The sequence below is a fragment of the Euprymna scolopes genome, chromosome 7, assembly GCF_053919585.1.
Source record: "Euprymna scolopes isolate OS-2025 chromosome 7, ASM5391958v1, whole genome shotgun sequence".
Lineage (NCBI taxonomy): Eukaryota > Metazoa > Mollusca > Cephalopoda > Sepiida > Sepiolidae > Euprymna > Euprymna scolopes.
The window spans coordinates 113,127,315-113,141,463 of record NC_136488.1 but is presented as its reverse complement, the minus strand read 5'-3'; the positions used below and the strand labels follow the sequence as shown (position 1 = coordinate 113,141,463).

The window sequence follows — 14,149 nt, the reverse complement described above, 5'->3', positions numbered from 1 at the left end:
ACACGGTAGGTTTTATTTTTTTTAATTTTGTTTTTCCATTTAAAAAAAAAAACAAAAAAATTGGATTTAAATAAACATATTTGCATTTTGCGCAGTAACTTTTTGGGTTTTTTTCTTTTTTTTTCTGTTTTTCCTTTGGTATTCTTTCACGTTCATTTTGTTTGTTATTCCTTTCAATTTTACGCATCATATATTAGCTAAACCAGGGCGGGAGGGGGGGATCTATAAATATAAAAGCTAAAATGTGTGTGTGTGTGTGGGTGATCCTTCACCCTAAACTCGGCCTCCTTTTGCTACTAACAACAATGACGTCATGTTTGACCTAGAAAACGTTGTCGTTAGTTTCAACCATCTGCAAGTGATTTTTAAAGGGTTAATTTATCTGCTCTCAATTGTGTGTCTCTTTGGCTTAGAGGTAACGTGTCAGGAATTTTTTTTCTGCCTTAGCCTTGATGCTTCGGGTTCAGGCCTGTCTTCCTATTTAAACCTTTTTTCCTCTTTTACACCATTTTTTTCCTTTTTTTTTTTTTTTACATTTGTTCGCGGTTTTGCTTTGTTTTGGTTTTTCTAATTTTTTATAACATCGTGTTTTTTTTATAATATTAAAACAGGATCCCCCCACCTCCTACATACACACTTCCAAACACCCCAGCAATGCCAGGTACCCCCCCCCCCCCGCTAGTAAATGTTAAATTTCACTTAAATCTCATTATGGTTGGCAGTGGTTCAGGGGTTGTGCTCTTTGCTAATGGAGTCAGAGATGCCTTCATGACTGGGTTCGAATCCATCGACCGGCAGCAATCGTGATGATTTTGAAAGGATGAAACATTAGTGTCATCATAGCACTGATGGTATATAAAAAACTCCTTATGTGTGGAAACCAGCCCACATACTCAAGTGACTGTAGTAGTAATACTAAACAACAACCTCACCTCAAAAAAACAGAAAGTGTGCTCTCTCTGCTACCATCATGAGGAAATTAGAAGAAGAAGAAGAAGCAAGAGGTATGGCATGTTTTATAGAGAAGGATGAGATAAGCCACACGAAGAGTTAATGGACATAAAGGGGGCCATGCTTGATCAGTAAAATATACGAATGTGTATAGAAAAATGGTGATTGAGGAAAAATCCCACTTGTAGAGAGTTCCGGTGCTGTAAACTATAATTTTCGAAACCCTACAGGACAGTGACATTTCACAGGTAAGGTAATGTCACCTTCCCAAACACAATTATTAGATCACGCAAACTGACAAATTGAAACATATTACAAGTGTAAATATACAGAGTGTCCATAAAGTCCGTGTACACTTTAAAAAATGTACGGCTTTATTCCTATTTGAGAGTTAAAGTAATTTATAAAATATGTGATAAAGTTGCCTGTACTTAGTTTTAAGCATAGTTATTAAATAATTCTTGAGTAGAAAATTTCCAAAACGATCATACACTGATTTCGTTTTATTTCTTCTATTAAATCTGATTTATTCATAATTATTGATCTTTTATCTTCTGTAATAATATAGCCCTAGGTAAATACACCTATCAAGTTTATCATATATCTGCAGTACTTCGGGCACAACACTTTTAAAGTATTTGTACATTAATAGAAACTTTGCTCTTTTAGACCTTTGGCCTATTATTCTCTCTCTCTCTCTCTCTCTCTCTCTCTCTCTCTCTCTCTCTCTCTCTCTCTCTCTCTCATATATATATATATATATATATATATATATATATTATTGACTGCCTAGAGAGCTCAATTTTTTTATGCTTTACTCTTAGTGGTAACTGTTAATTTCACTACAAAAGTGTTCAGCCCATGACTAGGGGGAAGCAAATGTAAGTATATATATATATTAAGGGGGTAAGAACAACAGTCTAAAGAGCAGAGTATATTTTAATGTATTAATAAATTCATTAATACAATTAAAATAAAAGAAAACAGTGTTCGTTGTAATGTAGATATATAATAAGCTCGATAGGCATATATATCCTTGAGCTATTTTAATATATTTTGATGATTTGTAATTAAAATTAAAAATCGGTTTCACAAGGAAGAACAAACAAAATCAATAAATTGTACAATCGTTTCGGAAACAATGTTTTTATTGAGATAGACAATATGTCTTGGACAATAATTTTATCATTTAGTTTTTTGAAACAAAGTCTCCTCATCAGCAAAAATATTGGGTTTTTTTTTTTTAAGACACCAAAAATAAACTTAGCATTTTTTAAGTAAGGCAGATGTATCTGGAAAATATTTAAAATATAAAAGAAAAATAGTTAATTATTTGATGTTGATAAACAAAGTAAGATAAAATGAAAATAAAAATAAAATAAAATCGGGTGGAAAGGTAAGGTTAAGATGGGATATTTTAAATATTTTTAATAAATATATATACCTTTTAATGGTTCGCCTTTTAAAGCTCATAAGTATCATCATCAATGCATTCATTAGGATGATAAATGCAGTTTATGAATGCTTGAAAAAGTTGATATATACAAACTTCCAAAGGAAACGCCAATAGAATAATATTACCAGTTAAAATCGTTAGTAATGCTATATTTGAATTCAACTTAAGTTTTCAATTACAAATTATAGTCAAATAGAAAAATAAAGAATTTTACTGTTCAAAGGGAGATAACCGCTAATTAGTTATAAGTTATTTTTTTATATAATGGTTTAGAGATATTAATATTAATAAAATCAATAATATTAATAAATGAATCTTATTGGTAGTAATTAAATAATAATATCATTTTTAATAGTAATTATAATATTTATAGAAACTTATATTAATAAAATAGTAACATATAAATTCAAAGTGAAATAGATAATAAAATAGAAAATAATTGTAAAATATCAGATAAGATAATAAAAAATAATAGTAATAAAACTATAATAATAATAATAATAATAGTTATTAATTTATAAATCATAAATTTTAAGATAGATTAGTCATAAGAAAATTTTATGATTTATGGTGGCTTAAATTTGTCGAACCTAAACCAACATTTATGAATGCATCCCGAAAAATTTTCATCTTTTAAGTTTAAGAGAATGGTTTTATTTTTATTATATTTTAAAATCTTAAGGGCTTCACATCTACAAAGTGCACAGAATCTGTCCCCCGGCATATATGCTTTATAAGATCCTATTATTTCCCATTTTAAATTGAAGGGAATATTTTTATTAAATCGCCAAATATGTTTAGATAAAGAAGTCTGGTTTTTCAAGGAAGGATTTTTAAAGGAGTGCTTCTGCATTGAAATCCTATGTTTAATAAGCCCAGATGTGGAACCGAAATAAATTACATTTTGTTTAATATATTTGTTGTCAGGATTTGATTAGGAGTGGTATTGCTATGTAATCGTCGTCGCCCAATTTCTCGTATCCGAGAATTTCAGTTTCCTCTTCCCTCAGTGTTTGGATCGCAGATGGCTTCTCAGACCAATCTGAGCATGGAATTTGCGTAGAGGGCGGCTGATAGGTCTTTTTCCTGTGGCTAGCTCTGAGTACAGGGTTTGTCGAGGGAGTCTGTTTTCATTCATTCTGAGGATATGCCCCAACCAACGGAATCTGTGCCTCATGGTGGTGGCCTCAATACTGCAGCTGTTTGCTCTCTCAAGAAGAACGCTTGTGTTGGTTACATAGTCATACCATTTGATATTCAGTATAGCTCGAAGTTTTTCTTGGTGGAATTTTTTGAGTTTAATGAGATCGCTTTGGTATATAGTTCAGGTCTCACACCCATACAGAAGCGTAGGTATAACAATCGCGTGGTATACCAGTTTTTATTGAAAGATGTTTATTATGCTATGTAATAGGTTTGGTTGTATTTGATTGGTAGATTGGTTAATGGGGGTATTGTTATTGAATAACTGTGTGGAAGAGTTACACTGTGAAAAGAGATTTTTATGGTTGCTATTAACATGATTTATATTTGGAGTTTGTAAAGCATCAAATCTGTTTCGCAGTTCGAAGATAAATCTCTGTTTGATCTGATTGTTGTGTGACAACGTTGACCAGTTGTAGGGCTGTCTAGATGATTTTTTAGTTTTGTTCGCTCGTAGGCTTAACTTCAACTTGGAGGTTACAATCCTATGATCAGTAGACACACCATAGAAACTGCTATAAGCTTCACAGTTATGACAGCTATTGATCCACTTCTTATTCATAAAAATAGACAATCCTATCTGGCTTGGCAAGTAGTAAAAGAGATATCTGGGCACAAACGGCCTACCAAAGCTAAGTTAAAGGCAAACATTCCGGAAAATGCATGTTCGAAATGGAAAGCACATTTTGAAAAGCTACTCGGAAACAAACCAGAAGTGACAGACCAACCAATTCAGCCGATTGTTGTACAGGAACTTGATATTGAGAAGAGTGATTTTACAATGGAGGAACTTCTAAATGTACTAAAGGAGACCAAGAATCATAAAGCTGCATGCTTAGATAACATACCTCCTGAAGTATGGAAGACAGGTGGTTTCAATGACATACTTCTTAATTCATGCAATTCTGTATATAATCAAAAAATTATTAATATATGGAGGGAAGGATGCATACTTCCCTTCCCCAAGAAGTGTGACCTAAGCATACCAAGCAACTACAGAGGAATAACACTCACTCCAATTGCAGCAAAAATTTACAATGCCATGCTCCTCAACTGTATCCAACCAAAGATAGAAGAAGTGCTCAGGAAGAACCAAAATGAATTTAGAAAGAATCGCTCTACTACTAGTCAAATACTTACTGTTAGAAGACTGATTGAAGGAGTCAAAGCAAAAACATTGAGGCAGTCATGATCTTTGTAGATTTCTCCAAAGCATTCAACTCCATACATAGAGGAAACATGGCCAGCATATTAAAAGCATATTGCATTCCAAATGAAGTCATTAATGCTATCATGATGCTATATGAGCACACTCGAGCAATGGTTAGGTCCCCAGATGGGGACACTGAATTTTTCAACATCTGCACTGGGGTTCTGCAAGGAGATACACTTGCCCCTTTTCTTTTCATTCTCTGTCTTGACTTTGTACTCCGCACCTCTGTTGATATACACAACATACTAGGCTTCACCCTAAATGAATCTAGAAACAGACGTCATCAATCAGCGACATAACTGATGATTACGCAGACGATATTGCTTTGTTCGTGAACAACACTGCTGATGCACAAACACTGTTACATAAGCTAGAAAAGTCTGCAAATGACATTAGTCTCCACATAAATGTGGATAAAACAAAGTTTATGACTTCCAATGTGAAAGGAGAGATCAGGGCTTTGGTTGGATCAACACTGAAAGAAGTCGCTGAGTTTACGTATCTGGGCAGCAACATAGTTTCCACAGAGAGGGATATCGGAATTTGCATCTCAAAAGCATGGACCACATTGGATGGGCTACATTCAGTATGGATTTCGGGACTGGCTGACAAACTGAAAAGGTAGTTCTTCAGGGCAGTGGTAGAGTCTGTCCTTGTTTACGGTGCTGCAACCTGGACACTCACCAAAAGATTGGAAAGAAAACTAGACGGCACATACACCTAAGAACAATATTAAATATATCTTGGCAAAATCATCCCACGAAGCATCAACTTTATGGTAACCTACCTGCCATATCTAATACCATCAGAGAAAGACGCCTACGATTTGCCGGTCATTGTCTGAGGAGCAAGCATGAATTGGTGAGTGATGTATTGCTATGGACTCCACGACATGGACGCGCAAGCAGAGGACGACCTAGATCCACGTACATTCAATAAATAGCACACAACGCCAACTGTGAACCTGAAGATCTGAGGCAACTGATGGAAGACAAGAAACTCTGGAGAGGAAGAGTCACATTGGTCCGGGCAAGGAGCCCATGATTATGATGATGATGATGATGATGATAATTTCTATATTTGCGCTTTGTATCTTACTAATTTTTTTATTGTTAGAACTAATTATTTTTTGATGTAGGTTTGGCATAGTTGAGTAAGATACTTTGACTGTGTTCTTATTAAAGATTTTATTGTATCTATGAGGGGCTTTAAAGTTTTTTCTAGTATTTTAAAGAATTCCCTGGCTATGTTCATCTTAAGATGTTTAGAATATGGAGGGTTGAACCATAGGATTTTCCCTATGTCGCTTACGGATTTTGCTTTGTGGTTTATCTGTGTCAGTGACTAATGTTTGCAGGTTATTTGGTTTTGTATTGTATTTGGATTATTTTTTGCCATTTGTATGCGGGTTGACATGGCCATATTATAGGTTATTGTGTTTTTAGTAGGTTTATTGCAATTATTATAGTTTTCAATGCATTTTATGGTTTTATCATTTTTATTTAGGTATTTGATTTGAGATTTGTATCCTGAGTTTTTAAGGGCCTCACTGTAATATTTTTTGTTTTTGTTAAATATAGATTTGTTAGAAGATAGTTTAGAAATTCTTAAAGAGACATTGGCACCTATTGATTTCAATATTGACTTAGGGTGGTTATGAACATATAGTACAGATTGGTTTGGTTTATGATAGGGTTTAAATTTCAAGATTTACGGTTACATCTAAGAAATTAAATATTTTTTATTGGAGTCGATTTCTATAGTAAGTCCATAATTTTTAAAGAATTTATGCAAGGATTTAATTGCTTTTTCGTAGTGCTTATTTGTGGAGTTTGTTACGAAAAGTGCCTAATCTCTGTATAGGCCCCCCTCTAATTTGAATTGTTCATGGAGTATATTATAAATTTCATCTCAGAGGAAAAGACCAACCAGATCAGTGAGCTGAGCTGAGTCTGTCGAGCCCATTAAAATGTTAAAATGGTCAGGGGTATTGTTTCTGGTCCAATATTTGTTGTCAAAGGTTATTTAAAGATTTTCTAGCTAAGAGTATTATTTTAATTTCGTCTGATGTTATAGCAGTTATTTTTCGTGCCATTAAGAGGGACTTATTTAATAGGATTGGTGATATAGATTGGTAATAGGATTCGATGTCAAAAGAAAGAAATTTAAGATTATTTTTAATTTGAATGTTTGAAAACCAATCGATTACCTGGGTGGAAGATTGCCATAGTGGGTATTTTATTATGGATTTAATTTTAGGGATAATTCTATCTATGATATTTTTGCTAACTAATCCTATATCTGATTTTGAGGGGCAGATAAGTCTTATTGTAGGGTTTATATTAAAGTCCTGTTTGTGATCCTTTAAAGAAAATCTCGGGGTGCCCGTTACTGTTATATCTATTTTGAGTTTAGTTAAAATATTTTTTGCTTCCTTATTTATTCTATTTAGTGCTGACTTATTTGTTGTTTTATAGTTTTTATTAAGTTCCTTATATATTAGATTTTTATATTGTATCTAATCCATGGTATAAAAATTCCTAGTTTTACTGCCAGGACTATCAGTTTATTTTGGTGGCTTTTTGAAATTGATTTCGAAAATTTATTTATCTTTTTAAGGGTTGGTGTGAAATGTTTTTTGTTATTTTTAAATTTAATATTTTTAACAAGTCAAAATTATCAAATTATCAATCATCTTTCTCTCTCTCTCTCTCTCTCTCTCTTTATATATATATATATATATATATATATATATATATATATATATATATATATATATATATAGTCATCCACAGACAGACTATTTCACCGTATCACAGCTCTTCAGTGTGGTTAGACCAGCATTCATCAAAACAACAACTATCGAGTTGATGGTCAATAGGTCTATCCATCAGGCCACTGGGACAGATGCCATCGGCTATAATATCTATCAATGCTGTATAAAAATATTGACCATCACTCCCACAGTGCTCCATTTGTTTATTTACAAAGAACTTTCCATTACGCTAAAGCAGGCGATATTTGTTATCAAGAGTGCTCAACCTGAGAAAGTGGGGCTTATATAATCATCCACAGACTATTACAACTTTTCACAGTAGCTAGACCAGCAATTATCTCAAGCCCAGAATCGAATCCATAAACATTAAGTTTACAGTCAGTAGCTCTATGGATCAGTCCATATATGTATATATAATATGACCCTGAAATTATTCTACCATAAAAATGACTCTCAGAAAATGTTGTGAGAGAAAATTATAACGTCTTCATGTATTGTATTTATGGTTGGTATATTTATATTTATTATTCTCTTCATTTATTAAATCTGTGTTATGTTGATGTACTTTCTTTTATCTTATATTGATATTTGTGAAAAATTTAGATTTGAACTGCGTAATGTCTTAAATATTTTATTCTGCAGCATAAAAAGTAATTAAATGTTTTTGAATGTCTTTAAATGTTTTTGAATGTCTTTAATGTCTAAAAACTCTCACTGTTATTAAAAATTTCTTAAATAAAAAGGAAAAAACAATTGTTAATAATGCCAATAGTTTTATTTAAGTATAAATATGACACAATTTTTTGTAGCTTTTGAAACAACAATCTTTCTTACCATGTCTTGTCTTACAGGTAGAAGTGACAAAAAAACAAATTTATGAATTGAAGTTGGAAGATGGTGAAAGTGGACAAAGGATTAACAGCAATGAAAGTAAAAGATAGGTAAGCCTTTATTATTAATTCTAAGATTGTGTTACAATGAGCAAGCAAAAATGGGCAGAAAAAAATCTGACCTCTCACCTTAAAGAATGGGCATCTGAAAATAGATTGGGCTCAGGATACATTTTAAGAAGTTCAACTTTAATTTTCAACTTTAACGTCTGCAAAAATGATTATGGCAATGTGTCAAGTAGCTATTATCTTTGACAAGGGAATCTGCATTTGTAACTTGTCGAGATGTTGGATGTATCGAATCTTGTTTTGTTCATTTTTGACACATGATCGTTTCAGATATTTTTGATAACGCAAGGAAGACTCCAACGGAAAAGGATTTTACATCATTTAATTTTTATTGCATTCCATTCCTAGAGACATTTTAAAAACCTGACTTTAATTTCCGGCTCCAACTATTGCTGATTCCTAACTCTCCACCTTTGAGGTTAGTAGTTGGTTGAAATAAATCACTTATCTATTCTATAAAATTATGTAAGTTGGATTTTTAAAAGCAGGCCCAAATAGCAATTTGTTGACCATATCTCTCTTCGCTTTGTGTGAGCCTATTTTTTTTGTTAGTTTCTCTCACTCTGTTATTGACTTGAACATATTTTATTATAGTCTGTTTTTTTTCCTGAAAATACATATCTTGGTTAAGAAATTATTAGGGTGGAGATGTTTGAACAATCTACTTAATAATATTACCAGTTTAGCTTCTTTTGTTTATCCATTACTTCTTATGCAGTTCTCAACATATGAGGGGTCTTTTTTGTTATGATAGCAAAATTTGACAATTGAAATATTGAACTTCAAGTGAAACCAATGGTCATGTCACAGTAATGAACATATCTAAAAATTACGAAAACCGATAAGGTAGAAAATTAATTATTAATGAAAATAGTTTTCGAAGACAATTAGTGAAAATTAAGTTTTGCAAAAAAAGAAACTAGAGAGTTTGAATCATAACAAAATCTTTTTTGAAAACTGAAAACTTTTGCCAATTTAGCAAAAGATTCTCGGACTGATGTGTAAATAGGTATCTTGTGCACACATGCACGCAAACATTACTCAATACACACCGGTTGTTTTTGCTTGTCATGATTTCCAATTTGTCTGAAAAGTGATGTCTCTACTTTCTGTTTCGTATTCTCTATCCACTTCTGCTCTCTGCCTATCTCTCTTTTTCATCAAACTATTGATGTAGACAGATGCACTTTTCCGTTTGCCTCGACAGGTGATATCTACATTTTAAGATCAAACAAAGCTACATCCTTTTTCAAGGTAAGAATGAATACACGTATACATTAACAAACTTGAAAAAGGATATACCTCCGTTGTTGGAGCTGATGTAACAGTTTCTACAAATTGTTGAACACGTCCACAGCAAAATGGAAACCCTGATCCCTACATATTGGTTTAATCTTTTAATGTAGAGGTCAAACAGAAACTATGACCTCCGATTTTTGACTTTTCATCATTTTTCAAAACAGACATCTTGATTGTTTTCTTGTTTCGTGGTTGAGTGCAACCCGAGTAAAAAATGTGTACACGTTCGTCATATAAGTTCATCTTAATTTTCTGTGGTGAGAAACACACTCCATCCTTGCATCCATCTGTATTTTAGCCACACGCTGCATTTTTCATGAAATGTCCGCCATATTTTTTCCTTTTCACACATTACACGCAGAAAAAAAAAATAATAACAAAGCAGAATAACAACTTTAACCTTTTTTTGCTGTCTATGTATTTTTTTGCCATGTGCGTATTAAAAAAAAAATTCCAGCTTTCTATAGCGTCATGGAGAACGAGCGACAACAAGCCCACCAAAAACTACAAATAGCAACTCTCATGCTGTTTCAACTTCCAGTTTTTAACATCAATATTGAAGAGAATAAGTGACAGCAAGCCACTCGTATACTAGTAAAGACACCCACATGATTTCAAACACGTAGAGTAAAACGGCACATTATTTTTATTTTTCACTTTCTTTGTGTGCACACAAAAAAGAAATAATAAACTGTGATGTGTGTCGACATACGTGACTCATATTGTCTAGTGCACAACACATCTCAATTACACAGTTTTTGACTTCATATCGATATTAAAAAGTAAGTCAAGCTCAGCAACATCTTAGAGCATATCAACCCTTTCCAACAACATCTCACAGCATATCAACCCTTTCCAGCAACAAATGTGACAGGCAAACTCACAAAGACATTCACCAAACACTGTAAACTCTAGAGTAGGAATTCACAACGACCTTGACAACAGAAGTTACCCCGGCTAACATGAATTAAGCTACAAAATGCACACTATAAAACTCATTCCTGGGCGTTCAATGATTCAACTGACCCACTGGTTACACCAATCATTTTAACTTCGGTGCTTTCGATAGAGCAGATTTATTTTCCCGCATGTACTTGCGACTGTACGCGCCTAATCTCGACAACGTGTTTCCTCAGAATGGATTCAATTTCACGCAGACGCACATGCGATCGTACGCAATTAATTTCAACTAACTTTGGCAAACTGTGCTGAATCTAGGAAGTGTGTACGAGTTGTCTAACTCGTACACACTTCCTAGATTCAGCAACACAATGCAGTCTGCAACCACAAATCTCTTGCACTTACAATTCACAATGGTCATCTTGTGACTCTTCCACACAGTTACACAGGCTTCAAACTCTCTTTGTTTGATACCCTTTCCTGTCGCAATCTCTTTTCTCCTTAACCTCCGGCTATCTAGTGGGGAGGATTATGGGCAGATGCTTCTTGAACTGATGTGCAAATAGGTATCTCGCGCTCACACATACTACTACTACACATTACTCTGCTTCCTGCTTTGCATTCTCTATCCACTTCCGCTTTTTCACTGAACCGTCAATGTAGACAGATGCACTTTTCCGTTTACCTTGACAGGTGATACACATGTATATATTAATGAACTTTTGTGAATACTATATATGATGAACTCATTGAAATTTTGACTGTACATACATAAATACACCACAAATTAAAAGGCTTACAAGTGTACACAAAACACACTCACTTTTTGTGTTTACCTTGTTTGTTTAAATAAACATCTTATTTGTATATATTGTAATGCAGCTTTAACGTTCTCCTTTTTGATGTCTTTACTTTAAATGTACCTTAGTATTTTGCTTGTATTATTTCGATATCGAAGCCAACGTAATAGACTCTACAAGTTATTGACCACGTTCACAACAAAATGGTAACCCAGATCCCTACAAAACTTAATTTTTGCTAATTATCTCCAAAAACTGTTTTCATTAATTTCATTTTCTACCTCATCGTTTTTCGTAATTTTTGGACATTTTCATTACTGTGACATAACAATTCAGTAGATACCATTGGTTTCACTTGAAGTTCAATATTTCAATTTTCGAATTTCACTACCATAACAAAGAACCCATATGAGAATATTAGGGGAGGTAAATCCAAATTAGGTTATCAACGTAACTTCTCTTGTTTATCCAAAACCAAGTTTGTTTTGTGTTTATTTACTGCCTTCCCATAAGAGCAGTATTAGGCACCGGATCAGCTTTTAATGCGGAAAAAAAAAGGAAAAAAAAAAGATCTTTACAAAGGAACACTTTAGATTCAGATAAAAATGAAAATTATCCAGTCTGGGGGGATTTCCACTTCACTGATTGAGGATAGGAAGCTGAAGTGTAGTATTAGAACATATAAAACACTTTGCTCCTAGCCAAGAAGCCAAGGAAACTCCAGATCACCATGAACATGCAAAATGAACATGAACTGATTATTATTTTCTTTTTTTGCTTTTATTTGTTTTACTTAACAAAATGTCACAACTTATTTCTTAACTTTCAAGTTTTCTGAAATCATTTGACAAATCTAATAGTTTCATTTTCTTGAAAATAATTTAAGATGTTCAAACTAACTTTCCTTTTCAGAATAAACAAAATATAGAATTAATGGGGGTGGGGTCATGTATTTCTTTAAAAATAAACAGATCAGCCATTTTAAAGAACTATTCTTTTTAAAAAAATCCTGGCAACACTAGCCAGGTACAGCTTGTGAAAAATAAATGACTGAATCTCGTCTCCAATTTCTTTGATTCCTGCAAAAAGTCTCAATTCCAGGTTCCCAGGTTTAGAGTATTAGAAGTTAAAGGTTTGATTCTTTAAAGAAATTCAATTTCTTGATAATCATTTTTTCCTCTTCTTTTTCAGAGTTGCCATTCCTGCCAGTTCGTCATCATTGCAGCATTCCATTTTGGCCTTGATGTCCTATTTCTCTTGCTGCTGCTGCTGCTCACACTAATCACAGATCTGAGCTACTGTCAAGACACTCTACCCCTAATCTATCCAGTGTCACCAAGGCCGAGATACTACAACTCCAACTGAATTTTCTTCATACACAAATTCTCTCTTTCTTGTCTCATATCAATCATTTGCTGGTTACCAAATATTGAAGAGCTTTTTTATTTTCTAATTTGGAATTTGTTTTTATAAACAATGAACTTTCTTTATCACTATTTTCTCTCTGATCTTTGCAGCCAAGACTGAAAATAAAAATTACATTCCATTTGTTGGAAAGTCATCTGGCCTCCCAATTCTGAAAAATACTAGGCTGCCTTTCTTTTTTTAAAGAAAAAAATACATTTATTTTTTAATTCTAATCATGGGGGTTATAAGGGATTTGGATTATAATAAATGAAATAAAAATTTTTTTAAATACATCTGAGAAGGAAGGAGAATCTTCATTTAAGATATTTTTTAAAATTGATAAAGAATGCCAGCTTTTCCAAAATTATAACTCGGCTTTTTTTGGGTTTATAATTTCAATCCTGAAATGACCTACAAATCTTGATCTAACCTGAAGGTCTTCCACCCTCATTTAAAATAAATTCAGTATGGCCATTTTCTTGTTAATACTTTTGTATAATTAAAAAAAAAATGATTTGCAACTTGGTTTATAAACGGGTTTTCTTTTTTTTAAGATTGACTATTTAGGTAAAATTCTTTAATTTGTAAAATAGATTTTATTCCTAATAAAAAAAACAAAAACTGAATGCCAAGTTTTCAGTTCATAAAAAAACAACATCCACAACCGGCATTTTTTTTCTTCTTTGTATTTTTCTATCCCATTTTTCGTTTTTGTGGCATTTTCCAATGGCAGCTAGCATTTCTTCTTACATGCTTTTAAGAAATGAAGGATGAAAAGTTTCCAGATTTTGATTTACCTTAAGAGAATCCTAAAAAATGTAGCTTGACACAATTTTAAAACAACTTTATTGCATAAAATCAAAAATACTTGTTTATTAAAAAAAATTTTTTTAACAAAGTTATCACAAGTTGAATTGTCAATTCAAAAAACATTTTGTTATATTGGACTTTTTTATTCATATAAACGAATTAAAAAAGAATTAATGGGAAATAATTCTGTTAATATTATGCTACAAGGAAGATGACTTTGTAAACAATAAAATTGCAAATAAAAATGTTATTTTAATTTTTTGATAAAAAAATGTTTTACATAAAAATAATAATAAAAAATAATTTCCCTTCTGTTTGATTAGTTTACAATGCTCATGTTAAAAATCCAACATAAAGAGTGTTTTTGTCAGTGTT

General features: G+C 32.6%; 1 protein-coding gene across 22 annotated transcripts in view; it reads left to right on the top strand.

The window, feature by feature from the left end:
- LOC145279892 (protein scribble homolog) overlaps positions 1-13,628 on the top strand; it is a 772,271-nt gene extending 758,643 nt beyond the window's left edge. For all 22 annotated transcript variants that reach the window (XM_080131386.1, XM_080131379.1, XM_080131375.1 and 19 more), the window contains 2 exons: positions 8,451-8,540; positions 12,749-13,628. In XM_080131386.1, coding sequence (XP_079987512.1) covers positions 8,451-8,540 — 90 coding nt within the window. In that variant the 3' untranslated portion in view covers positions 12,749-13,628. The remainder of the gene's footprint in view (positions 1-8,450; positions 8,541-12,748) is intronic.
- Positions 13,629-14,149: the final 521 nt, after the last annotated feature.